A 26,519-nucleotide genomic window follows, 5' to 3' on the forward strand; every position below is an offset into this window, starting at 1 on the left:
TGAGGGGGCTGCATGGACTCCTTATCATAAGCCGAATGCTAAGTTAAAACTGTGGAACTGAGTCCTCCTCCAACAAGGGAGGGAAAGGATGTCTTGTGAGACACCCAGATAACTGGTAGCTATAGTTATGCTTGCTAAGATTTGGGTGCATGGTAATTGGCTTTGGTTAGCTTTCTTGGTCTTACTTTCCCAAAAGGAAATCTCCAAGTGATGGGTATCTTATTTATTCCAATTGCCAGGCAGGATTTGCAGGATAATTGCTCAGAACTAGAATATTGATCCAGATTTCTACATTACCCGTACCTTTTGTTCTTTCTGAGCTGCAGCTGGAGACTGCTGGTTGGTTCACAGGAACAAGCAGGGTTAGCCTAAAATGTAAGCGAAAACTTCAAAACAAGTAGTGAATTTAGAATTTAATGACCAATATATGATACATTTTGAAACATGATTTCTGTCTCTCCAGTCCTCATTTTTGTTGAAAAACAAATCATCATAGGACTGAGTGGTTTGCAAAATAGACTTTAGCTTTATACTTGGCCTGATTATTTGCAAAAAATACAGCAAGAAGTTATTTTTACATAGGTTTTCTGGATTAGCTTTGGTGGACCTCTGTTCCCCAAGGAATCTCAGATAAGACCTTTTAAAGCTGAGCCCAATCATGGGATTATTCTCAAATACCTGTGAGTTGAGTGATCCTCTCCTCTTAAGGTCCCATAATAAACTTGGAGCTCCTAGATCTGTTAGATAGTGACATTCTTTACTGACCACAGGTCATGAACCCTGTACAGGAACTGTGTAGACAAGGGTATGAGGCAACTGGACTTCTATCATCCCTGCAAGTTGAGACTGACTCCTTAAAGGTAAGCATACCCTTCCAGTCAAAGCCTTGGTAAAACAACCACTTTCTCCCATTGTGTCCTGCTGCAAAAGAAAAATGGATTCTTTTTCCACTGATGCAAATGGCTATATTGCCATAAGTTGAGAATACTCACAGAGAGTTTCCAAATTCTAGAGGAACCAGGCAGAGAGAAAAAAACATGTTCCAAAGTTTGTTTATAGGAGTATCCCTTACTCAATTATTAAAGGTTGTAAATAGTTCAAAATAAGTTTCCTTGACTATGAAAACCCAAGCAAGAATCAGCAATATTCCAACCAAAAGTCAAAAAAGTTGCTTCAGCTTTCTGAGCTCAGTCCATTTAGTTAACTCTTGTTTTGCTTGATATTTGTGAAGTTTCAGCTCTTCATGAGTCCTGTACTGTTTTCCTTTATTACAATGTTACAGTTTTCAAAGTTATCATAACCCTATATTTTAGAGCACCTGTTACAGTCTATAGCTTATTAGAAACCATCTTTTGAAAAGGATTAAAACAAGACAACAATTGTCTGTGAATAGCAAAATGTCCAGGGTAGTTACAGTTAGAAGCACAACTGACAAAAAAGTTTGGTTATCTCCCTAATGGTTTACAGTAACTTAAAATAGCAACTGAGGACTAAGCTCCGATTTTTATCTTGCCCACATTCCTTTCTAAGGGATCTGGGGAGTCACGCCCTACAAACCGTAATTTCTCATCGGATGAGTTTTATTTAACCCTGTATATTGTGACTTACTTTCCAATTTGACTCTGGCATAACAAGGAAGAAAATCACAATGTGTTACCCCAAGTATATTTCCTTGCCATACCTTAAAATTGTCCTACAAAATCTCTTGTGGGAAAAGTCTACATTCTGGCTGGGCACGGTGGCTCACACCTGTAATCCCAGCACTTGGAAGGCCAAGGTGGGTGGATCACGAGGTCAGGAGATCAAGACCATCCTAGATAACACGGTGAAACTCCATCTCCACTAAAAATACAAAAAATCAGCTGGGCGTGGTGGCGGGTGACTGTAGTCCCAGCTACGCGGGAGGCTGAGGCAGGAGAATGGTGTGAACCTGGGAGGCGGAGCTTGCAGTGAGCCAAGATTGCACCATTGCACTCCAGCCTGGGTGACAGAGCGAGACTCCGTCTCAAAAAAAAAAAAGTCCACATTTTCTAGAAATATAGAAAATATCCTTTCCCCTTTGTTTTCTTTCCTTTGTTTCCAGATCCAAGAGATAATCAACTAACAGTCAGGTACCCTTTTAGGTCTGATAAACATTTTACAAGTCTGCTATCTGAGAGATTCCTCTGCACAATAAATCTTGGTCTCCACAGTCCTTTATCTTAGCCTGAACATTCCTTTCCATTGATCTCAGGTCTTCAGATAAACTCACCTAATTGTCAGCCAGAAAATTTTTAAATTTACCCATAGTCTGGAAGCATTGCCCCCCTGCCCCCACTTTAAGTTGTCCCACCTTTCTGAACCAAATCAATGTATTTCTTTTTTTTTTTTTTTTTTTTTTTTGAGATGGAGTCTCGCTCTGTCGCCCAGGCTGGAGTGCAGTGGCCGGATCTCAGCTCACTGCAAGCTCCGCCTCCCGGGTTTACGCCATTCTCCTGCCTCAGCCTCCCGAGTAGCTGGGACCACAGGCGCCCACCACCTCGTCCGGCTAGTTTTTTGTACTTTTTTAGTAGAGATGGGGTTTCACCGTGTTAGCCAGGCTGGTCTCGATCCCCTGACCTCGTGATCCGCCTGTCTCGGCCTCCCAAAGCGCTGGGATTACAGGCTTGAGCCACCGTGCCCGGCCCAAATCAATGTATTTCTTAAATGTATTTGATTGATGTCTGATGCCTCTCTAAAAATACATAAAACCAAGCTGTACCCCTACCACCTTGGGCATATGTTCCCAGGACCTACTGAGGGCTGTGTCACAGGCCATGGTCACTCATATTTGACTCAGAATAAATCTCTGAAAATATTTCATGGAATTTGACTCTTCATAGACAGTAGTTTCAATTATGTGTTATAATAGTAATTCCTAGCATTTTAAACTTTAAGACAAAACTTGGTAAGTTGCTTTGTGTGCTAACTGCAGCCAAGGTTTGCTTTCTTAATTAAGGGCCTGGTTATTCCATATGTCCTCAGGCCTTACCAATTGTGAAGCCAGCAAGTCAAATAGTTCTCAAAATCCAAAAAACAGTTTGTAACCTTAAAACACTTAGCAAACCTTGCATCTGATCCGCAGTTGACCAATAATCTTTAAGGCTTTTATTTCTCAAAGATTAAAGTCATGTGAACTGAAAGGTACCACAGATTTTATATTCCCTTTAAAAAATATTTGTTCCAAGCGCTTGTCTTTCTTTTTTTTTTTTTTTTTTTTTTTTGAGACGGAGTCTCGCTCTGTCGCCCAGGCTGGAGTACAGTGGCCGGATCTCAGCTCACTGCAAGCTCCGCCTCCCGGGTTTACGCCATTCTCCTGCCTCAGCCTCCCAAGTAGCTGGGACTACAGGCGCCCGCCACCTCGCCCGGCTAGTTTTTTTTTGTATTTTTTTTTAGTAGAGACGGGGTTTCACCGTGTTAGCCAGGATGGTCTCGATCTCCTGACCTCGTGATCCGCCCGTCTCGGCCTCCCAAAGTGCTGGGATTACAGGCTTGAGCCACTGCGCCCGGCCGCGCTTGTCTTTCTTTAGGCCAAATTAGTTAGAGAGCTTTTGAAAGACATTACACACAGTACACAGACATGCAGAAGAAAACCCAGTCGCTGGGTGGAGCCTTTTAAAGGACAGGCATGGGAAAACATGCAGATATCAAACCGGAAAGAAACTTATTCCCTAAGGCAGGATTGCTAAACAAAGCCTTGCCAAGCAGTTACAGGCCATGCCCTCAGGATGTAAAACAAGATGGAGGCTTGCAGCACAAACCATACAGACTTGCAAAGCACACCAGATTGGCCACAGCCCAAGACTAGCCCCACAAATCCTTTTCCAAAATTAAGCTTTACAGAAAAAATGAACAGTGATTGTTAGGAGATCTGGCCTAGCAAAGGGGGAAAATATCTTTAAGGCTTAACTGCTGATGGAGTGGAGAGGAGGAAAGAAAAAAAATTTTTTAATGCTTGAAGAAGAACCTCTTATTCTTATGCAACTGATTCCTCCACCAGGGAGAAAAGATTAAGCTTAATTACTGTCCAATAGAGTTAAACCTGTTAGCCAGGGAAGAGGAAGGCTGTGGCAGCACTCTGTGGCTGGGACCAGTCAGCTGGTTGTGGGGGACTTTTGAGCCATGCGTCCTAGCCCTGCGCAGGGAGTGGAGATCAGCTTGGAGCTGCTGCTTACCAGCCTGTCCTGAAAAAGGAAGAAAAAGGTCATGAAAATTCTCCCAACCCCAGGGAGCGACTGTGGGTGGTGGTGAGGTTTCCCATAAGCTCAGAAGTCCAAGGATGAAAAGGCTTAGAAGCCACAGTGAGAGGTTTTGTGTTCTCATTTCCCTCACCACTTCTTGAGCCCCTGCATTGCACACTGAAAATGTTGCAGGACTTTTCCTTAGTGCAGCTAAAGATGGTGTTCTTTGTCCCACGCCCACGAAAATTCAGGCTTGCAGACAATTTGAATGGTAAATAAAACAGGGTTTTACTGGGTGAAAAGGAAGGAAAGGGGGAAAGAGGGACTCCCTAGGCCAGAGTCCCTGCTGCAGCACTTCCCTCCAGACTGTTCAAATCCCAGGTTCCACACAGGAGAGGAAGGGCCAGGCTCCTCCCCACTACAAAGGGTATGAACTTCCCAAGGCTCCACCTGGGTGGAAGGACTGGTTGGAGTTTCTCCAGGGACCCCGTCCCACTTGACTGTCTCATTAATATTTTTTGAGTGAATGATATTTTTCTATTTAATATTATTTCTGTGAGATTTATCTAGTTGTTACATGTGTCAATAGTTTATTCCTTTTAATTGCTATACAGTTTTTCATTGTATAAAGGGCCATTTACACTCATTTTTTGGCACTCCTTTCTCTTGGTTCCTTGAATTTTCAGGTCATACAGTTCATATATATTTAGCTTTAGTAAATGCTGCCAAACGGTTTTCTAAAGTGTACTAATTTTCACTCCTACAAGCAATGTAGAATAGTTCTTGTTGCTCCATATCCTCATCAATACTTGCCATCCTCAGTGCTTTAATTTTAGCCATTTAGTGGTATCTCACTGTGGTTTCACTTTGCATTTCCCTGATAACTAATGATGTTGAGCACCTTCTCATATGTGGGTTGAACATTTGGATATTCTCTTTTTTGAAGTGTTTAAATATTTTTGCACATTTTTAGAATAAGATTTTCAATTTTTTTGTTATTGATTTGTGAGAGTTCATTGTATATTCTCGAAATGATACTTTATTACATATTTGGACTGGAGGTACTTTCTTCTAATTTATGGCTTGACTTTTTACTCTTTTAGTGTTGTCTTTTGAGTAAAGATTTTAATTTTAATGAAGTTCAACTTAGCAATCTTTTCTTTTGTGATTAATGGTTTCTGTGTTCTTTTTAAGACATCTTTGCTATCCCAGGTTCATGAAGACTTTGTTGTCTTGTAGATGCTTTACTGTTTTACCTTTCATATTTATTTCTATGATTATCTTTAGTTAGTTTTTGTGCATGGTGTGAAGTAAGTTTCAACATTCAGTGTTTTTCTACATGGATATTCTATTGACCCAGCACCGTTTAGCAAAACAACCATCCATTTCCCCCTGAATCGAGTGGCTTTTCTGTGGTAAATAAGGAGACCATATGTTTTGGGTTATGTTTGCTTTTTTCTGTATGTGTATCAACACCACATTATAAAAAAAATTATATCTGATAGCTTAAAGCTCTCTAGCTTATTCTCCTTTAATTTTGCTTTTTGCTATTTTAGCTTTTTTCTATAGTTTCATATAAATTTGAGAATCAGCTTGTCAGTTTTACACATAGACACACACACACACACACACACGTACACCATACTGTTGGGATTTTAATTGGCATTTCTCTGAATCTAGAGATAAAAACCGAGAACTAACATCTTAACAGTTTTAAGTCTTGCATTATAAGTATTTTGTTTATCCCTTCAGTTATTTAGGTCTTTGATTTCTGTCAGCCATGTTTTGTAGATTTTAGTGTTCAGATCTTGGATGAGGTGTTTGGGTTTTATAAAAATGACTATTAATCCGAATCATTAATTGGTAATGTTTACAAAATCTCTAATAATTTTACTATTATGTAGAGCCTGCAATTGTATTAAGATCTCTGAGATAGCAATTTTCCATATTAGCTAAGTAATATCTATAAGTACTCCGTACTATAATTTCACTTACTTTACAAATTGTGTTCAACATGTTTGTTGTAGTATATTTGCTACTTATTTTAAAATTTGATTAAGTGGTAGCGTTATTTGGAATCTGATTTATTTTCTGGTTAAATATATTAAGATGATACCCTGTCACCGCGCCTGAGGTCTGTGATATATTTGTTAAATGAAGGGGGAACTGGTGAGTCGGCAATTTCAATTTGGTTTTAAGTAGTTTATTTCCTCTCTATGTTAAAAACTTCTAAGTTATTAAACCCAAACATCAATTTTAGACACAGAGAATTAAAGTTGTGATTACATGATGCCAAAATATTTAATCAATTTAGTTTAAAACGTTAAACTAATGGTCTTAACTGTCCAGTTGTACAGTTATCTTGGCATAATTCAAAAATTGGCTATAATTTTGTCTGAATTAACTGAATTAGCCTGATTCAATTTAAACATATTCTAAGATGTTGAAAAACTGGTGTGTGCATATCCATTACTGTATTAGTGTGTAGTGGTAGTATTAAACGTGTACATTCACTGAGTCGGGACTATCTTTTATTTCTTTGAATATCACTAAGTGCCGTAGCACATAAGTAAACTCTCTCAATTATTTTATTTCTTTTTTTTTAAATTATAGGCCACTTTTGTATGGTATAGATCTTTGCTTTTTAAATTTTATTTTAGCAACTTCCATATATGTTCCCTTCAGTTTTTAAAGTTTAATATCACCCAACACCAAAACTTGAATTAAAGTTGTGATAAAATATACTAGTAGTTCACTTGTTTTACTGTTTTACTTTGCATACAAAAGTTTAATGATGTTAAAACTAGCTTATTTCCAAATGTCAAGGATACATAAAGTGTTCAAATAATAGTTATAATAATAATGGCTAACACTAACATATATTCACTGTGAACCAAGCAGTGTTCTTAGCACTCTACATAAATCACCACAGGTAACCCTCACAAAAACACTGAGGTGGGTAATGTTCTTATCCTCATTTTACAGAAATTTAAGAAATGGTTTAATTTATTTCCATTTTATCTTAAGTTTCTGATTGTACTGTGTAATTAAAATTCATTTGAAGAATTTGATAGAAAACATAATGCAAATCTTCTATGCTTTTTGTCTTTTTAAATAGAAGAGTCATGCCCTATCCTGAGAATAGAGGGACATCAGCTGACCTATGACAACATAAACAAAGTTGAAGTTTCAGGTAGGCAATATAATCCTTTGTAAAGTAATATTTTATGTAAAATTATCACCAAATGCTAGATATGGAATACATTATAGGTGAATCTTTGATACTGCAATTTAAGATCATAGCATTAACATAAAAATTTTAAGAATTCTTTTTAATTTTTTTTTTTACAGTCTCACTGTCACTCATGCTGGCGTGCAGGGCTGCAATCTCAGCTCGCTGCAACCTCCGCCTCCTGGGTTCAAGCAGTTCTCCTGCCTCAGCCTCCCAAGTGGCTGGGACTACAGGCACATGGCTAATTTTTGTATTTTTAGAAGAGATGGGGTTTCACCACATTGGCCAGGCTGGTCTCGAACTCCTAGTCTCAAGTGATCCATCTGCCTTGGCCTCCCACAGTGCTGGGATTGCAGGCGTGAGCCACCACGCCCAGCCCATAAAAATTTAAGATAGATGATGTAGAAAAAGTTCTGAGAGCAGGGTTCTATATGTTTAATCTGTGATCAACAATACCTCAACTTCTTGGAGAAAAAAAATTATTTAAAATTATACAAGTTGTGACCATTGTAGAAATTTTGGAAGAAGAAAAAAAATTGTGAGAAGGAAGATGTCACTACTCAGATAAAGACAAGATTATCATTTTGGTAATCCTTCTTATCTTTCCTTTTGGTAATCTTTCTTATCTTTCTTTCTCCTTCTTTTCCTCCTCCTCCTTTTTCTCTTCCATGTAAATGCTAATGAGCATGTGACACACAAACACGTATGATTCTTATATTACATTCACGTGTAAGCATTTCCTCTCATCAATATACATTTCTTTAAAGCATGATTTTGTAAAAGGTTGCTTAGATTTAAACTGAATGGCTGTACTATTTTTAATCTAATTTTCTTACTTTAGACATCAGAGCTGCTGCAGTGAGTTACTCTAATTTTTACTTAAGATAATTCCTAGGTCAAAGGAAATTAAAATTGAATTTTTTAAAAATATATTCATGAAATTTTTTCTAGAAAAATGGCTACACGTTTTATATGCAAAGTGAATTTCATTCTCTTTTACACTAAAGGGAGAAAAATAAAATCAAGAAATTTAGCTGATCCCAAGCAGCAAGATTTTGTTTGAAGTAGATCAATTAATAGATAAGGGCAACACAAAATTCTGTTTAGAAATCAACATTTGTATTAGTTTATTAAATTTAATAAAACTGCTGTATTGAATCATTTGTTGCATTTGACAGGTTTTGATCTAGGAGAGAGCTTTTCTCTAAGACGTGCATTTTGTGAAAGTGATAAAACCTGTTTCAAATTGGGAAGTGCACTTCTTATTAGAGACACTATGTAAGTAAAAATTTATTTTCTTTATGTTTAATAATACTTCATAAATTATTTTCTAAGGAGATTTCAAATAATTTGTTTTAAAAATACAGTTTTTCAATAGCATCATCCTCACTGGAATACGGTGGTAAATGTGTTGTTAATGTATTTGTTGTTTATAAAAATCATTGCAATCTAATCTTTGCTCTACAGTGTAAATATCATTTATATGTACAGAAAAAAGGCACGATCATTAGAGAATAGTAATTAAACCCATTTCTGAAGAAATATTGTTTATGTTTAAAGTAGACATAACCAATATTAGATTTTTCAATGTAAACATTAAAATATAAGGCATTATATAGATTCAGAGCCAAAAGACTGATATTTATTATATAAAGTTTTAGATTTTCTATGCTTCTTAAGTTAAAATAAAATAATTCAGCTCTTAGGTGTTCATCTCATCTATTGTATAGAGTACATAGTAAACAAAAAGCTGTTTTTGTGCTTTTATTTTTGGTCTTGATGCTCATTTAATTTAAAATAGATTTACCAAAGTTTTCCCTTATTTTTTCTTTCTTTTTTCTACAGATACACTTAGAGTTAAAAAAAAAATCACCTTCCATTCAAATAATGACAATTGGTCAGCAACCATACAGGGCAACAGTGATTTCCCACGTAGTTGACAATAATTAAAGGATGACTTGATAGTAATTCAGAAAGCTGAGTTATCAGGCAGGCAGATAGCACATATGGTCAGGATAATTATTCCTGGAGTCCAAGATGAATGTTTTCATGTATGAATATGCTGCAATAAAGACCCATCAAAATTCTACTTAATATGCAACACATATGTTTTTGTGTGAAAATATGTATTTATGTTCTCACTTCCTGGGCGGTAGCCTAATATTTAAGACAGACAAGATTGTGGAGAACCTCAAAATTTGAATTCTTAAAGGGAAAAAGCATTAATCTTCTCATTGCCCTTCCTCAGATGTTCTGGGTAAATGAGGTTCATAACCTACACTTTTTCCTTGAGAAAAGTTTCTTTTAAACCTATTTTGTGATACTTTTGGTAATTTTCATTTAATGACTGAAATGGTTCCTTAAAAGTAAACTGCTCAATACTTGGTAAGAAACAAGAATATTAAGAAAGGAAGGAATTTCAAATCAGGGGATATAATGGGTGATTGTTAGGTGGGACACTTCAGCAGATGTAACTGTACGGACTTGTGCTACAGCGGCCGCTGTTCAGGTGGTCTCATAAGCAGGCATTAAACTCTCAGGGCACAGCAGTTCCATGCTTAGGTATGCATATGCCATAAAGGAAAAATGAAAAGCGCAATATTTCTTACATGTATATATTTAGATGTTTCTTAACTAGTAGTAGATAACTTTAATTAATAAATTTAAGAAAGGCAATACATTCTGTTTAAAAATTAAGATGCATTTTCTCTCTCCACCTTCTTTCGGATTTAAACCCCTGTAATTCTGGCCAGATGGCAAAAGGATTGGAGTGAAACCTTTTAAAAGTCACTGGACTGCATGTGAGAAGACTTAGCTAATTTTAAGTAGCTACATTGGAAAACTTGCTGCCACATTTAGACAATGCTATTTCTTTTTGAATTCATGTGATTATAAATATTAGGCATGACTTGGAATTTGTTTTCTGAATTTTGGGTTCTAAATCCCCGCCCAATCCATGGGTAATGAATGTAAGTGAATTCTCTGGTTCTGTGGAGCAGAACCCTGGTACCTCCACTATAGGAAACTGGGGGTATCTGGTTGAGCTGCCCGGCGAGTGTCAAGTAGCTTGGCTCATTTCCACTTGCATTTCACTTGTTGAGCCAAGTATGCTAGGATGCTTCTCTTGCATGATGCCATTTTGATTTTTCAATGAGTCTGGAGTAAAGTTGCAGCTATTTATATATTTGTAAATAAGCTGCTTTGCAGAGTCAGCATGGGAAAAGGCAGATACTATTTTACATGGAAAATGTGGATGCTTTCTGTGCCTGAGCTTGCTTTTATTGTTCTGGCATAGCTCAGGTGAGATTCATGAAAGGAGAGACCTAATAAGTATGTTGGTCTGATACCTGTTAGGCATATTCAATGCCTTGGGCCTTGCTTAATGTAAAATTCCCAAAGACTGCTTTTGCAGGGGCCTTCCAGATAGACATCTGTCAAGTCCACGACACAGGTACTAACAAGGGTAAATCGTGAGTCTCAGGCAAAATTCAAGTCACCTTTTATCTCTGGATAACAATGCAGTAACCAAGGGCTTCTGCCCTGGGCAATGGTATCACACCTTATCAGTTGCCCATGGTTCTTTTGTCCTGAACCCATACTAAAGTTATAGGGAAGCTTATGAGAGGTCACACAGACAGCATATATGTTCCCTGGAGGATGGTCCCTTCCCTGGCCATTCCCCTGCTAATGGTTAATTGTGGAGGCCACATTCTAAATATCCAAGGAGTAACTTGTAAATTACACTGCAGACTGTCCCTGCAGGGAGCCACAATAACCAACCATCTGCAGTGAAGGGCTTGGAGGGTCCATGGCCAACACCAGGTTTTTTTGTTGTCGTTTCCATATCTTTAGGGGTGTTGGGGCAGGCAATAACAGATTACTGTTCATCCCTTTACCTGGTTGTAGAAGGTCATCCTTCCTCTCATAGATCTGACCACGTGGCCTGGCCCTACATGGGTCAGTGACTAACTAGCTAATTCTGTAACTTTCAGGTAATGAACCACAAGGTTAAGCCTTGATAAACTGCCAGCATCAGTGCAGATTACCACAGGTGTCACCTCCTTGGTGATCACTATCTACACTGCCTTGAGTTCAATTTATTAACTACTTTATCTATACCTGGTTTTAAACCATATGGTGTCAGTGTTAGGCTAGACTGCAGCAGCAATCAGGACAGCAGCAATCCTCTGACTAGACCTATCTGTGTACCATGCCCCATCAGGAATGGCGGGAGTGCCTCAGGTTCCATGGCCTTATCTTGCATTAGGACGATAGGCTTCAAGACCTCTTGTAAATCTGCTGCTAAGGGACTTGTACTCAGCATACTTCGCTGCTGCAAGTAGGGGCCCCACTTCGCTAAAGTGGATGTCTGCACCTTCCCTATCCAGGGGGTCGTTACCCATGAGTGTACCTACCACGCTGTTGGGTACACTCTGCATGATGACTATAGCCTATTCTGCCATGCTTTTGTGAGCCTGAAGGGCAGCATATGCACTTACTAACTGCTTCCCAGTCCGGGGAGTTGTTATCCGTGAATGCAGCCATCCTGCTATTACTGCTTTTCTATCAAGGAATACCAGAGCTCAGCTCCCTTCCAGAGTTGGGACCAAAAGCCTACTGGCATTCTCAGGTGCCCCGTGCACTGCCATAGGCCCTAACTGAAACTCTCTGTGGTCACATGCACATCTAGGTTAAATGGGCACCTCTGGTCAATTACCTGTAGGGCTTGTGCCTGCTAACTAGCCTGTTTGGCTACCAGAAAGACTGTCTCAGCAACATCATCCCAATCCTAGGCAAGAGGAGCGTTGCCGCTTCTAAACCTGCAAGAGAATCAGAGGTTAACATAACATCATTAATAAGATCATGACACGTGGTGGGGCTATGCATATAGCCCTGCAGCAACACTGTGAAAGTCCATTGTCTACCTCTCAAGAAGGCAAACTGACAGCCTTCTGCCTCCCCGAGGGCTGCCATAGCAGTAGTCACTTCACGTAGTGAAGACCCCACAGCACCCTGCATATGGGGTGAGAACAGCAGCTAGAGAGCCAAAAGCACTCGTGGGCACTGAGTCCAGCACAAGATCCCTCATGTGGGAGGGAAAGCGTTCATCATCTGGCCCCCAGGGATTCAAGTCAAACGGTCTGCTCTATACCCATCTTCCAGAGTATTTGCACGAAATGAGTATATGATCACCATTTACTCATAGTTTCTAGTATCTCTCCAGCATCATTCCAAACAGTCCGTATGGCTGCCATTAGCCACTCAATTAATGTGTGTTCACCATGCCCTTGTGCCAACCATTGGCACAGCTACAGCCACTGACGAAGGGAGGGGTGAGTTGTGATAAAAGCCTAGCTTTTCCATCTCGGAGGTGGGGCAAGAAATGCTGCCAGCCCCCTTGTGCCAAAGATGGAGTAGCCAGGCAGGGAGGGGCACTGGGTGCTGTTAACACTGTTTACCTGACTCTCACAACTCAGTGGGTGTATAAGCACTATAAGAGGTGTGTTCTACCACTGTGGGTGGCCCCAGGCCTCTCCACTGGGTTCCCATCGGATGGTCATGTTGTACCTTCTGACAGATGATAGGGTGAGCCCGCAGTGGTGGAGCCCCCTCCTCCTCAGGATCAGACCAAATGGGACTGTCCAGCCTGGAGGATGGGCTCAAGGTCACACTAACAGCTGTTGCTAACTCCTGTTCTAGGCTGTTTATCTGGGCCTCCAAGTGCCCTGCTTGCACCTGGATGTCCCTCACCCCCAGGTTTTGCTTCAAGCTGTGCATTTGGGTCCCCAGGCACACGGCTTGCACTGGGAGGTCCCTTACCTGTGGGACTGAGCATGTATTTCACACAGTGCAGTCAGAAATGCCTATCCAACTCCGCTGGTGAAGGTGCGTTCCTTCTCGGTGCCTCGTGCTTCCAGCTGCCTCGGTGCTTTCTCCACACTCGCAGGAGACCCATCAACTGCCTCCCACATTTCCACTGGGGTCCATCCAGGCAGCACCACTGACACCAGGTACCACAGCCTATGCTGCAGCCACATAGCCAACCCGGAAGCCTTTAGGGGCCAAAGACCCACTCACCGTATCCTGCCAACTATGCTAATTGTCAGGTCCATGACTATGCCAAATGTTATGCTGGGGTCAGGTTCCAGCTCATGCTGAGGTCTGAAGGGAGTGGGTGGGTGAGCAGAGAGCTAAAAGAACACTTGGAGGGCTGTAGGCAGGTGAAAGGTAGTTTTATTCAGCAGCTCTCTCATCAGCAGCTTACACACACTAGGTCTCCTGTACTGTTCACCTTGTCTTGGATGCTTCATCCATTGGCTCCCACACACAGCTGCATGGACAGCTCTCCCTTCAGGGTCAGCAGCTTAACTCTTTCCCTGGGCATAAGTGAGCTGAGCTGTGTCCTGGCTCCCCGCTGTTCATCTGCAAAGATGGACAGCTTTGACTCTCTCTTTCTCTGGGTGCAAGTGCACTTGTACAGTGTCAGCAGGGCAATTATACCTTTCACAGACAATAGTGGCGTAGGGCCAAGGGATGGCCTTCCCATGTTATGGCTACTTGGCTGTGATAACAAGTGGAGTTATATGCCTATGCTCTAAACTCACTGAGTCACTCTGGATGTTTACCTCGGCCTATCCTTGACCAAAGCACAGCTGTGTTCCTTACAACATCAGTGTACACTTAGAGGTGGCATAGGCTCAGGGGACGTTTGAGGGGCTTTATGAGTTTTGTTGGCTTTAAATTCATGACCATTTCTTCAGTATTCATGGGATAGCAAATGGTAAGTATTTGGGGGCTTTAGAAGATTCTGGGTGGCATGCTACCTAGTTCTCTAGAGTTATTTTTTTAGAGGAAATTTTCTTGGCTTCTTATATCTACAAGTAGCCCTAGTTCTTTAAAAGAGATGATTCATTATTTTTATGCATATTGAGAGCTATAGCAAAGAAGATTATACTTTGATTATTTTAAAATTGTGTTTTGGCCGTTATCAGGGGAAATTGGTCAAGTATTGAGTAAAAACAGATAACACAACAAACAAACACACATACTATGGAGTACCTTATTTTTTTGGCATAATGTAGTCTCTATCTAGCTTCCATTGGTTGCTTCAATATAAAATTCAAAGAAAATGTCTTAGTATTGAATATTTTAGATGAATGTTGAATTTCTACCTGCTGTTGGTTCTGAAGGAGCAACACACTCAGCTTGACTGGCCAATGAAGAAATTGATTTCAAATGTACCAAGGAAGTGAGTTTTCTGATTCATTGTTTAATTCAAGTATGGTAAAGTGCCTTAACTCTTAGGCTCTTGGTAACTACTGCCTGTCTGGAATGCTGTGTTGAGAAGGATACTGGGGCCATAGTGGGTTTAGCAGATTAAAGTGCTATACCCATTAAAAAAAAAGAGGGAGGAAGCAGTGAGCATATGTGTTCCATATCTGTGGCCTCTCTGAATTAGGATGATTTCTGTAAGCTGGTGGTTTTGCAATTGAAGCAGTGTCTAAGAATGGGGGGAAATAGGCTATGTGTGAAAAAATGGCACAGATTAAATTAAATACGATTTATGAGCTTGAATAATATAGTTAGACACAGTGACGTAAATGACATATATGATCCCCTTAGTGTTTGTTACAAATAAATAAATCTCTAGTGAAGGGGAATCTTCTTTATCTGTGTCTCTGTATCTCTCTCATTCAATTGGTGTCTACTTTATGAAAGTAAAGACAATTTAGTTTCATAGCTTTACGTGAAAATAAGAGGTAGCTGGTAGGAGCTATTCTAATTTATGTTTATGGATTTATAAACATAATAATCTTCAGCAAGTAGGAAACCCAAACTATAAATTTGGAAGATGTGTAATGTTTTTCAGAAATATTTGAACTCTGGACTTTAACAGTTCCCTTGAAAATAATCCTAAATATGGACAAAATAGTTATATGTGTTGTAGCATGATTTTTACCTTGTGTTTTCTACTGTTGAATAATTTATCCCACGGGACTACCTCTTCTACATGGACCTTTACACTATTTTCAAATTATTATTATTATTATTATTATTGTTATTATTATTATTTGAGACGGAGTCTCATTCTGTTGCCCAGGCTAGAGTGCAGTGGCACCATCTCAACTCACTGCAACCTCCATCTCCCAGTTTCAAGTGATTCTCCTGCCTCAGCCTCCTGAGTAGCTACGATTACAGGCACGCGCCACCACGCCTGGCTAATTTTTGTATTTTTAGTAGAGACAGGGTTTCACCATGTTAACCAGGCTGGTCTCAAACTCCTGACCTCAGGTGATCCACCCGCCTCAGCCTCCCAAATTGCTGGGATTACACATGTGAGCCACTGCACCCAGCCGATTTTTATCATTATAAATAACACTACAACATACGAGAAAGTTGATTTTTTCTGTATTTAGGGTTATTTTCATACAATTGATTTTTAGAAATAAAATTACTTGTTCATTTTTAGGGATCTTGAGATATACTACAAATTATGTTCAATCATTTTTTCTCCATGTATTCTGCATATTTTCCAATATCTTCTGTAGCACTAGGCATTATCATGTTAAGATTTTGTGTTTTGTTTAACTTAAAACTTGTGCAGTTACAAATAGAAGCTGTAGTTTACTGTATACTTTTTCATAGAAGTTCCTAAAATGTTTCCTAAAAGGTGAATAAGAGGTAGCATTTGGTAAGTCACTGAAATGAATGCAGTCTAGTCTAGAGCTTATCCTTTTACTCAGCAAGCATTTGTTGAGCATCACTATGGCCCAGGCACTTTGCTAGGTTCTGAGCTTACATTGGTAAAAGAATGCGGATCTAGTCTTTCCTTCCTGGAACCTGCTAGAAAGATACACAGTGCAAGGAAAAGCTACACTTCCTCTTGCTTTGCCTTCATAGAAGGCAACTGAGATGTATTGCCTTCTATTGTTCAAGCATAGACTGCATGACTCAAATTTCACCCCTTATAAAGGCTAAACTTCCTTAAGCATCACACACAAGGCTAATTTTCAATGTTTTCATTCCTTCCCTCTTAAGGGACTATTTTGTAACACATGATTCATTTATATTGCTCTTCTTTGAGTCCTCTCCAAGTTCTCAAAACAAATTCAGAGGCTGAAAACTTGTTCAGAACTCTGATTTCGAAGCATCTACTTGCTGAGTGTTTTAGAAGGATTACTTTACAATTCCATTAAGCTCTAGAGAATGCCTATTTATGCATCCCTTGGGTTTTCATTTGGGGCATTCCTTCATTGTGTAGATAGGAATTTTCCTATATAAGGATAGGTGACTTAGTTACAAAGTTGTCCAGCTGTTTTATGAGATTGTATGACTGTTACACATGATTATGTCATCACTGTATTTCCTTCATTGCAGTTTGGCATACCAAGAATCTGAGGTTGTAAGTCATAAAGTCATACTTTTTTTAAATGGAAAGAATATATACAAATATTTACTTCTCAATAGTCAAAAGTACCTATTTTATTTTTTCTAGAAAATTCAGAATTGCTAATAGGCAGCAATAAATTTCTTAGTATAGAAATAGCTATTAAGATGTAATATAATATGAAATATTATTAGTTCAGTATTTTTACTGATTTGGGAAACATTTGATGTTATCATCATCAAATTTAAGTAAGTTGTGATTTTCCTCTTTCAGATTTCATATAATTCAGATTGGGAAAAGTAGAACATATCAGTAATTAATCATATGTGTATAAATTCTACAACATTCATATGACTTAAAGTTTTTTCTTGGACTTGAACATTCATTTGTTAGCCAGAGAGAAATAAGTTTGTTTAAAAGGTACATAAATGTTTTAAGTTTAATGTCTATTTGTGAACATTAGTAGATAAAATCTTATAAAATTAAAATATTTTTGTGTTTCACATGAGTTAAAATGGAAAAACCATAAACTGATTTATATATTTAAGAAACTAAAGTTCTTATAGTAAGAAACGATAATGTCACTATTATTGCCTTCAAAGAATGTATTCTTAACAATTAAATTACCCAAAAAAGGCTCACATAAAATGGAATGAAAGTGAGAAGCTGCAATTCATTTACAAACTTATCCATTTTCTAGTCTCAAATGTACATAAACTTTCTAAGGAAAAGAGGGTAGGTTCTCATTTCTGAGGAAAAAAGGAGTAGTTTTTCACTTGTCTTATTGAAACACAGGACAGAACATTAGTAAAGAGTTTGCAGAAAGAACTATAAGATATGGTTCTTGCCTCTAGGGATGTGTGATATCTCCTCTTACAGGCAAGAAATGAAGACAAACTTAATTATAATTATAATTATAAGCATAGAGTTAATGCTTTAAATGTTCAGGGGGACAAATATAAGGACAAAATCCCTTATATTTGGGATGATAAAAAAATCTTGAAGACTGTGGGATTTAAACTAGGCTTTGAAGACTGAAGAGACTACTGAGAGTCAGAAATGAATCAAGTTCTGGGGAGAGGAAAGACGTCCAAGGGGAGGGAAGGCCCTAGGAGGTTAAGACATGGAAAAATCCAATCAATATAATTATATGAGATACTTTATATCTGAGGAAAACATTGACAACCCAATTTATCCATATTCAAGGTGGCAGGCAGTTTGATTTTCTCTGATGCTCATAAACATTACGTAAGCCCCTGGCAAAAATTTTGAAGAACTGATATACAATTTTCCTCACAACATCTGGATGGCTTAAGTTCTAATGAAAGTCTCTGGTCATTCAAAATAGGTAATAGGTCTCTCATATTGTATCATATAATCAAAAAGGTATTATTTTTCTTTAGACTCCATTGCTCACATCAGAACTCCCATTCTTTGGCCAGGCAGGTAATTGTTCAGATATATAAGCCTTACAGGGTAGAGATTACATCCAACTGATTCATGTTTGTGTCCCTCATGGTACCTGACACACAGCGGTGTTTAGTGTTAGTTGAATTGATATGATCTTAAGTTTCAATTGAAGGGGTATTTGAAATTTATTGGTACAGCTACTTTCATATTTTAGGCATATTTAGAATTTCTTTTCACCAGCACCTCAAAAAAGAAGGCACCTTACTTTTACTCTTGTACTAGATATTTTCACCAAATAAGACTTAAGGACAAGGCACATGTGACTACCCAGTTTCCAACAATGATAATTATTTTTATAATACCACCTTACATTTATGAATGTTATATGATTTACAAAGGAATTTTGCCTTCTTGTATCAATGGTACCACAATGACTTCTGTGATGTAGTACTGTATCACCATTTTATAGATGAAAAATAAGGTTCAATGACATTAAGTAATTCACCTAAAATTTCAAAAATAATAAACATTTGTGCCTAGAACTCAGTTCTTCTGTCTCCAAATCCAGAATTAATTTCTACTTTATTATGGCTAATTGCATGTAAATTATCTTATCTTGTTATGTCTCTATGCCATTTACTTTGATAGTAGTGAGGTACCAGCTAAATGTACTACTTAGGAGTCATAATAAAGCAAATGTTCTCATAAAGTAATGAAACTACAGTGTTCTGTTTTGATAATTATTTGGGTCAGTCTAATAGGCATTGATTAATCTGCCTCTATTGTTGCATAATATATTAGATTTTTCCTTTTTCCAATCATTCTTTTATCCAGTGAATCGATCTTATAAGGGACAGCAGAGCTTTTTGCCTGGTAGGGTTGTGTGAATGTATCTGTGCAGTGTACACTGCAGGTTTTCAGAGTGTACAAAAGAAAGGCATGTAAGCATGTACCTCAGTCCTATCTTTAATCTTAATTTGGCTCATAAAAATGCTATGAGGACTAATTAGTTATTATCCTTAGGTGGTAGCAAATGTGTTGCTTTTATAGTGGTTGTAAACCTACAAATAAGCATGGCCTTAAATTTATGAATTAGAGAATTGACCTTAGTAGTGCATGATGCTTTGTTATACTAGTGCTTCAGCATAACTTTATAACAACTCTAAAGATTTTTCTGTAGGCTGATTGGACTCTGTGTATCATAAAATAGCATTAAATAGTCAAATCCTCCCTCTCAGACACAATCAGATTGTAGGATATAATTATAATCTCAATAATAAACTTTGAAATCCATGTCAACCAAGGAAGAATAATTGTGCCAACAGGTAAATCATTACTTTATTGTCATTTCAATTCTTTCAACTTAGCCACAAATGCTAATTAGAAAATAAACATGGTAGCAGAAAAACTAGTTTATGTTATTTTATGTGATTCATGTAAGTTTCCTATATCTTGTTCATTATTTTATTTAGGTCAGCCTTACAATTTCATACGACACATTTTTTTTCCAAATTAGGTGACATGTTTATAATTTTAGACTAAAGTAATAAAATATTCAAATAATTCACTTAATTCCTTTCACCATGGCTATATCTAAGTAATTTGGAAACAATCATAAGTTCAGTGAAAAATGTTAATATGAACACATGTGGTGATGCCATGCAGAATTAACATCTGGTTGGTTGAATATGAGACTGAGTTGACCAGATGTTTTGTGTTCAAGTTATTTTTCTTATTTGAACAATCCCAACTTCTTCTCTCTACTTCATAATTTCTTAGTTTCAGCTGTTCTCCCTGGAGGCAACCCTCCTTCTTTCAAAGGTTAACCCCTTCACTTGTGCTCTCAATCCTCTGCTAGCCAGCCTCCTCTAAGACCTTGATCCACCCATGATCCCCCTGCTCTTGGGTCTTCAGTGCTCCTCTCCACAGTATCCTGGCCTCTTACTCTACAAATCTATACTTAATCCTTCCCTATTATAGAAACATTTTCCCCTGGGCAGTCCCCTTTACTCACAAATTTCTTAAAGGAACAACGTTACTGTCCACTTTTACTCCTTCACACATCCCTTAGCCCATTAAAATCTGACTAGGACTTCTTGAACACTATGGAAATTTCTCCCTAATAGTTGCCAGTGACAGCTGTCCTATCTCCAATGCCAGTGCTAACCTAGGTGTTGCACTAAACTTCCTTTGTGAACCCATTTCTGTCTCTCTCTGTCATACCATGCCCATCTTTTCTGTCCATTGGAATCCTATGTATCCTAGAAAGCTTAGTACACATGCTACATTCTATACTCAGCTCTCACTAATGTCTGTCAAGTTTCCTTCTTTTTTTGGTGGTCCAATACCACTTTTTCTATAATTCTTATGTAATTCTGATCTCATTCTGACTTGTGTAATCTAAATGTTCTCAGGCCTCATTAATATGTGGATTTAGATGATATTATATTAACATCAATGCATACATTGATATGACTTCTACTTTCTACATACATAACTGCTTAAAACCTACTCTTGTTATTTCTGGGAGCTCCAAAAGTGATACGCACGTGTTCATGTTCAAAAGCAGATACGCTTTTCTTCTTGTTTTCTAATTTTCTTATCAATGCATGTTGCCATTGCCATTGCCATTGCTGGGAGTTCTCTCCATGAAAATGCTACTCTGTGAGACCCAACCAACCTCTGCTCATGGCTGCTCATTCTTGGCTCACAGATGCCAGAGTTATCCTGTGGCTTATGATTGAGTGAGGTGTACACGTGTGCTTTGGAAGCTGGTGGCAGAGATCTAAAGACCCGTTCTCTAACTGTCCTCTGGGCCCTGAGGCAGTGTATCTGGGGCACAGAGCCTCACAGAGTGTTTAACAAATATAGTCCTATCAACTTCTGGCTCACCATCATTTGTGGGGCTCAAAAGCCAGTAGAAGCCAGGCACGGTGGCTCACACCTGTAATCCTAGCACTTTGGGAGGCCGAGGCAGGCAGATCACTTGAGCCCAGGATTTGGAGACCAGCTTGAGCAACATAGCAAAACCCTGTCTCTATAAAATACAAAAAAATTAGCCAGATGTGGTGGTGTAGGCCTGTAGTCACAGCTACTCAGGAGCCTCAGGTGGTAGGATCGCTTGAGCCTGGGGAGGTTGAGGCTGCAGTGAGCCCTGATCATGCCACTGCACTCCAGCCTGAGTGACAGAGTGAGACCCTGTCTCAAAAGGTTAAAAAATAAAAGATATGGATACTAGGCAATTCTTTCTGTTATCCTCATGTTTGCCTCTCTCTTCTGATTTATCCATGATAAGAATATATATAAAGTTTCTTTTGGTTAAGAGGGTTATATCAAGAAAAAATGTTTTATGGTATATTGTCATTATTATTTCTATATTCAGCTTTGATGACAGTCAAAGAAGAAATTCTAACAAAGTATTTCATTCAATTCCCAAATGATAATAAATACTATATGCTAAACCCTGAGAACTGAATGATGAATAGACACAGTCCCCGCCATTGAATTAGTTCTGTTTGAAAGGAGAGGCCAAAAATGAGCTGTTATAGAATATGATAGCAATTTTTAGATATATGTATGATAAACTCTAAGAGAACAGATGAAGCCAGGAAAAGCTTCATAGAGGAAGTGAAAAGTTGAGGTTCAAAGTGTGAATTTACCAGGTGAGCCAAGGGGCCAATGTGTGTTGTGGTAGTTAGAGGGAGCATCATGGTAGTTTTAAAAGTCAAAGCAATTTGAGGAATAGTGAGAAATCCCATGTGGTTAATGAACACAGGTGAGAAGAATGTCTGGAGGTAGAGAAGACTTGAAAGTGTGGGCTGTTCTGAAAAGTCTTATTTGTTGGCATGAGGGGTTTGAACTTTATTCATATTAAAAAAAAATGGAGGTGTAGTAGCAATAGCATTACATGCTAGGAAAAACCAGCTGAGTGCATATGCCATTGGGAAAATCACAGCTTTCAATTAGGTCTAGGACCTCCTAGGCTGATCCTAAAGCAACAGTTGAGCTCTCGGACCCAAGGATACTTCAGAATATAGAGGACCTTCTGGGAGCAGGTTTGGGTTTAATCCAGGGTTTAAAAGAAACCTTTTCTGGCTAAGGGACACCAGAAGAAACTAACCTTCAAAGTATCCTCATTTCTAAAGAGCAGACTGTCTAATTTATCCTTGGTTTTTGTTATCTGGATGGCATCCAGTAGGGGGACTTGTTTTCAATGGAAAGTCGTTTACAGTGCCACATTGAACTAGTGCTAATCAGATCAAGCGTGAGATTATTAGAGAGTCATCCAAGCTTTGTTTTCCCATTAACAACCTATCTGCCTGAATCCCCTCAGCAAACACAAAAGGGCTAAGATTTCAGAGTCTCTGTGGCTGTGGAACTCCAACATCATCACCCAGCCTGGGAGGAAGGCATTTCAGACAAACCCTCTAGGCCCTGCTAGCCAAATTGCTTGTAACTGACAGGTGATGGTGGGTGTCAGCTGGGAAAGAAATGACTTACTATAAACTCCAAGCATCTCTCACTTCACTCTCAGGAAATGTAACTTGTATCATATTTCTCTTCCTGGAAGATATTCAGCAAGTCAGAGGCCTCACTGATACTTGTAAATACGGAAGTTCTTCCTAAACCCTGCCTCACACTTATTCAGAATGGCAGAATTAATTTGGAAGCCAGTTCTAGATATTTAAAAATAGATTTTTTTCCATTTAGCCGTTTAATTTTATAAGCAAAATTAAATAAAGCTTGGTCCTGTTAAGTAAATAAATAAAACTTGGTCTTGTTAAATATGATCTGGAAAATTCACTCTAGCTCTATCAAAATAGCACTTTGCTTCAAGGCTTATGCTTTGAGCTGGTTGAAGAATTACCTCCGGAACCACTGTAATCAGTAATTAAACTTTTTAAACACTTTGCTATGTAAATGTATCTCACACTCAATTTTTAGAACATCATTTACGAAATGAAATTTCTCTAGAATAATAATGTCATCTTGCTTTTCAGTTTATGAGCACTGAAATTATAAAAGTTTCTTCATCTTTGTTCTTTTTTTATATTTTAGTTATTGTCTTGCATTCCTTATTATTTATTTAAGCAAAAGAACCAACAGGATACTGGTAATCATGAATTTTTCTTCCTGATCTTTTCTTGTTTTGTAGCTTGGTTTTATCCTTGCCTTTTTGTATATTTGAAACAGAGCTGTTACTACACAGAGACGTAACCATATTACAAACTGTGTTATTTTTAGGAACACTGAACAAAAACATCAAATTTGAGCTTGCTATACAATGAAATTGCTAATTACTTAATATACTAAGAAGTAAACAAATTTATGAGCTTCATTATTGTCTTTATTTTTCTTGACAACAACCCACCAGGGCCTAGTCATGGAGAATAAATGCAACCTACTGTCTGCTTCTATCTCCCCATAAAACAACTGTCAATAAATATGAGCGTACTTTAAAATAGTGAATTAATTTTAAAATTTTCTGCTTTTCCCCGGCTTTGTCATGCTTACAATGCTAACCATCTGGAAGGGAGTATGAAAAGCAAAGTTTATCCTCTTAAGGCAGTTTTTATTGTCTTCTCATTAATTGGACAGCCGGGAATGTTCATTATTTGTTCAGTTGATACCCTCTGTCCCCGGGAGACCAGATACTTCACCTTCATTAAGTTAACTTTGTAGATAGCAATGCCAGGCCCTGATTTCACAACTCAGGGAATGAATAGAGTGCAAGTTTACTGTATACCAGGAAAACCATAATGTAGGATTGGTGTAAAAGTTTCTCTTTCTTTCCATCATCATTTGAGATAGTCACATGATCATTATTTTCACATTTTAAGAAATTACTTATCTTTTAGTTAGGTTACCATTCTACTGTTTTTCTTCCCAAAGTATTAAAATCCCAGTGTATTATTTTTCATTAGGAAAATATATACAGAGGTACTATTTATCAGAACACTTTTTACCTTTCTTCACATTACCTAGTTACTAGTATACATACTGTTCTCATAATTTTCACTACTACTTCCTGAAAGTTACACTCATCTTGACGGATCACTCTGTCGCCCAGGCTGGACTGCAGTGGCCCCATCACCGTTTACTGCAAGCTCCGCCTCCCGGGTTCACGCCGTTCTCCTGCCTCACTACAGGCGCCTGCCACCACGCCCGGCTAATTTTTTGTATTTTTAGTAAAGACGGGATTTCACCGTGTTAGCCAGGATGGTCTCGATCGATCTCCTGATCTCGTGATCCGCCCGCCTCGGCCTTCCAAAGTGCTGGGATTACAGGCGTGAGCCACCGCGCCTGTCTTTAAATTACACTTATCTTTAAGGAAACGCTTGGTAAACCATGGCACACGTTTACCTATGTAACAAACCTGTGCATCCTGCACATGTACCCCAAAACTTAAATAAAAATTAATATTAAAAAGAAAAGAAATGCTTGGTGAAAACTTCTGATTTTTCTAGAAAATGATCTAAGGAATAGAGAGAAAATATTCCTGATTTGTTTTAATCTTCTTTAGCATGGTTATCTTTTCCAAAATCCAAAAGGCAGTAATTTCTATTTTGAAGTCATAACTGTGTGTTTTGTGATACTTCCTGATCTATGCTCAAAATATCATTAGAGGAAGGAACTGTAATAATTTACCTTTCAGGGCTACTAGTCACCTAGGATGTGCAAATGTCAGAATAAATACTTTACTTCGAGTGCAAAATATGATTAATTGTTATTGTTAATATTATAGTGTGATTGTAAACATTTTATTTATTCATTTATTGAAATTAATATATTTACTTATATCTCTCCTTAATACTTAGGAAAATAGAGACATTTTTCCCCTCATAGTGCCAAAATATTACTTTTAAGTCAGGTTGGTAATGATGAGGGAAATTTTATTCTTAACCAAAAAGATACAAGCAACCTGATACATTGGAAGAAACTAACCTTGGAATTAAAAGTCATGAGTTCAAGTTTCAACCTGACCTCTGGCAGAGTAAAGGTGAGGTAGTTATTTAATGTCTGTAGCTTTAATTCCTCATTTATGAAGTGAGATGATTGATCTAAATTTCTACCAAAGTCCCTTTCAGCTTTAGGAGTATAGAACTACAGGAAACCATGATGTGTGGTTTCTTATGACTAACACATTTCCAAGGACTGGAAGACTTCTATGAAGACACTTTTGGTGAAATCTTGGAGCAGCTATTATATTTTGCTTCAGCCTGTAGAGATTTTAAACTTCTTTTTGAAATTAAGAAACTGATGTGTTTGTTAACAGACTTCTTTTTCTATCAAAGTTTTTGATTAACCTGCTTTAGAATCACGTAGGATTTGACTTTTCCATCTGTTGTTTGCCTGATGAATGCAATATAGTGCAGTCTCATAAGGCCTCCATGTTAAGGCCTTATGCAAGGTAACATAGATTTTATGCTGAATACAAGTGTTGAGCACCTACTAGGACTGGTTATAGGCATCATTGTGGATTTTCATGAATGGAACAAATTTTTATGAATGCTTCTTATATGCAAGGTACTAGTCTAGATGCTTGATTTACAGCCACAAGTCTTGCAGGACCCTGTTTTTGTGGAAATCATATTCCACAAAACGGGCAATAAATACATAAACCAATAATTCTTAAAAAGTCAGGTAGGCACAAGCCTATGAAGAAAATAGAACAAGGTAATGTGTTAGATAGTGACTAGGGTGAGGACAACCTTAGCCCGTTCAAGGGAAGTGATATTTGAGCTGCCTGAACAATAAGGAAAAGTCATCTAAATCAAGGGTGTCCAATTTTTTGGCTTCCCTGAGCCACATTGGACGAAGAAGAATTGTCTTGGACCACACATAAAATATACTAACAGTAATGATAGCTGATGAGCTTAAAACAAATCACACAAAAAAAATCTCATAATGTTTTAAAAGAGTTTACAAATTTGTGTTTGGGCTGCATTCAAAGCCATCCTGAGCTGCATGTGGCCAGTGGGTGGCGGGTTGAGTAATCTTGATGTAAATGAAGACCTCTGGGAAAGACTGTCCCAGGAGAGGAAACAGGAAGTACAAAGGCCCAAGGTCTCAAGGAGCCCAGTGTGTTCAAGGAACAAAACTCAAGTCATTGTGCCTGGAGCCTGGGTGCCACACAGAGACTGGAATGGGAGATGATGTGTCAGAGGAAGGCAGGAGTCAGATCACATCATACCTTATGAGTCATGGTCAGAGAAATGAATCTTATTCTAGGAACCATGCAACACTTTCAGAAGGTTATAAGTAAGGGAAGGACCTGGTCTGATTTTAA

The 26,519-nt window shown here is 38.2% G+C and overlaps 1 protein-coding gene across 1 annotated transcript in view; it reads left to right on the forward strand.

The window, feature by feature from the left end:
- The window catches only part of COL19A1 (collagen type XIX alpha 1 chain), a 330,132-nt gene that overhangs the window by 23,196 nt on the left and 280,417 nt on the right, over nucleotides 1-26,519 (forward strand). The window contains exons 3-4 of the mRNA XM_033217563.1: nucleotides 7,318-7,392; nucleotides 8,610-8,709. Coding sequence (XP_033073454.1) covers nucleotides 7,318-7,392; nucleotides 8,610-8,709 — 175 coding nt within the window. The remainder of the gene's footprint in view (nucleotides 1-7,317; nucleotides 7,393-8,609; nucleotides 8,710-26,519) is intronic.

The sequence above is a fragment of the Trachypithecus francoisi genome, unplaced genomic scaffold (genome assembly GCF_009764315.1).
Source record: "Trachypithecus francoisi isolate TF-2019V2 unplaced genomic scaffold, Tfra_2.0 Lachesis_group10, whole genome shotgun sequence".
Classification (NCBI taxonomy): Eukaryota; Metazoa; Chordata; class Mammalia; order Primates; family Cercopithecidae; genus Trachypithecus; species Trachypithecus francoisi.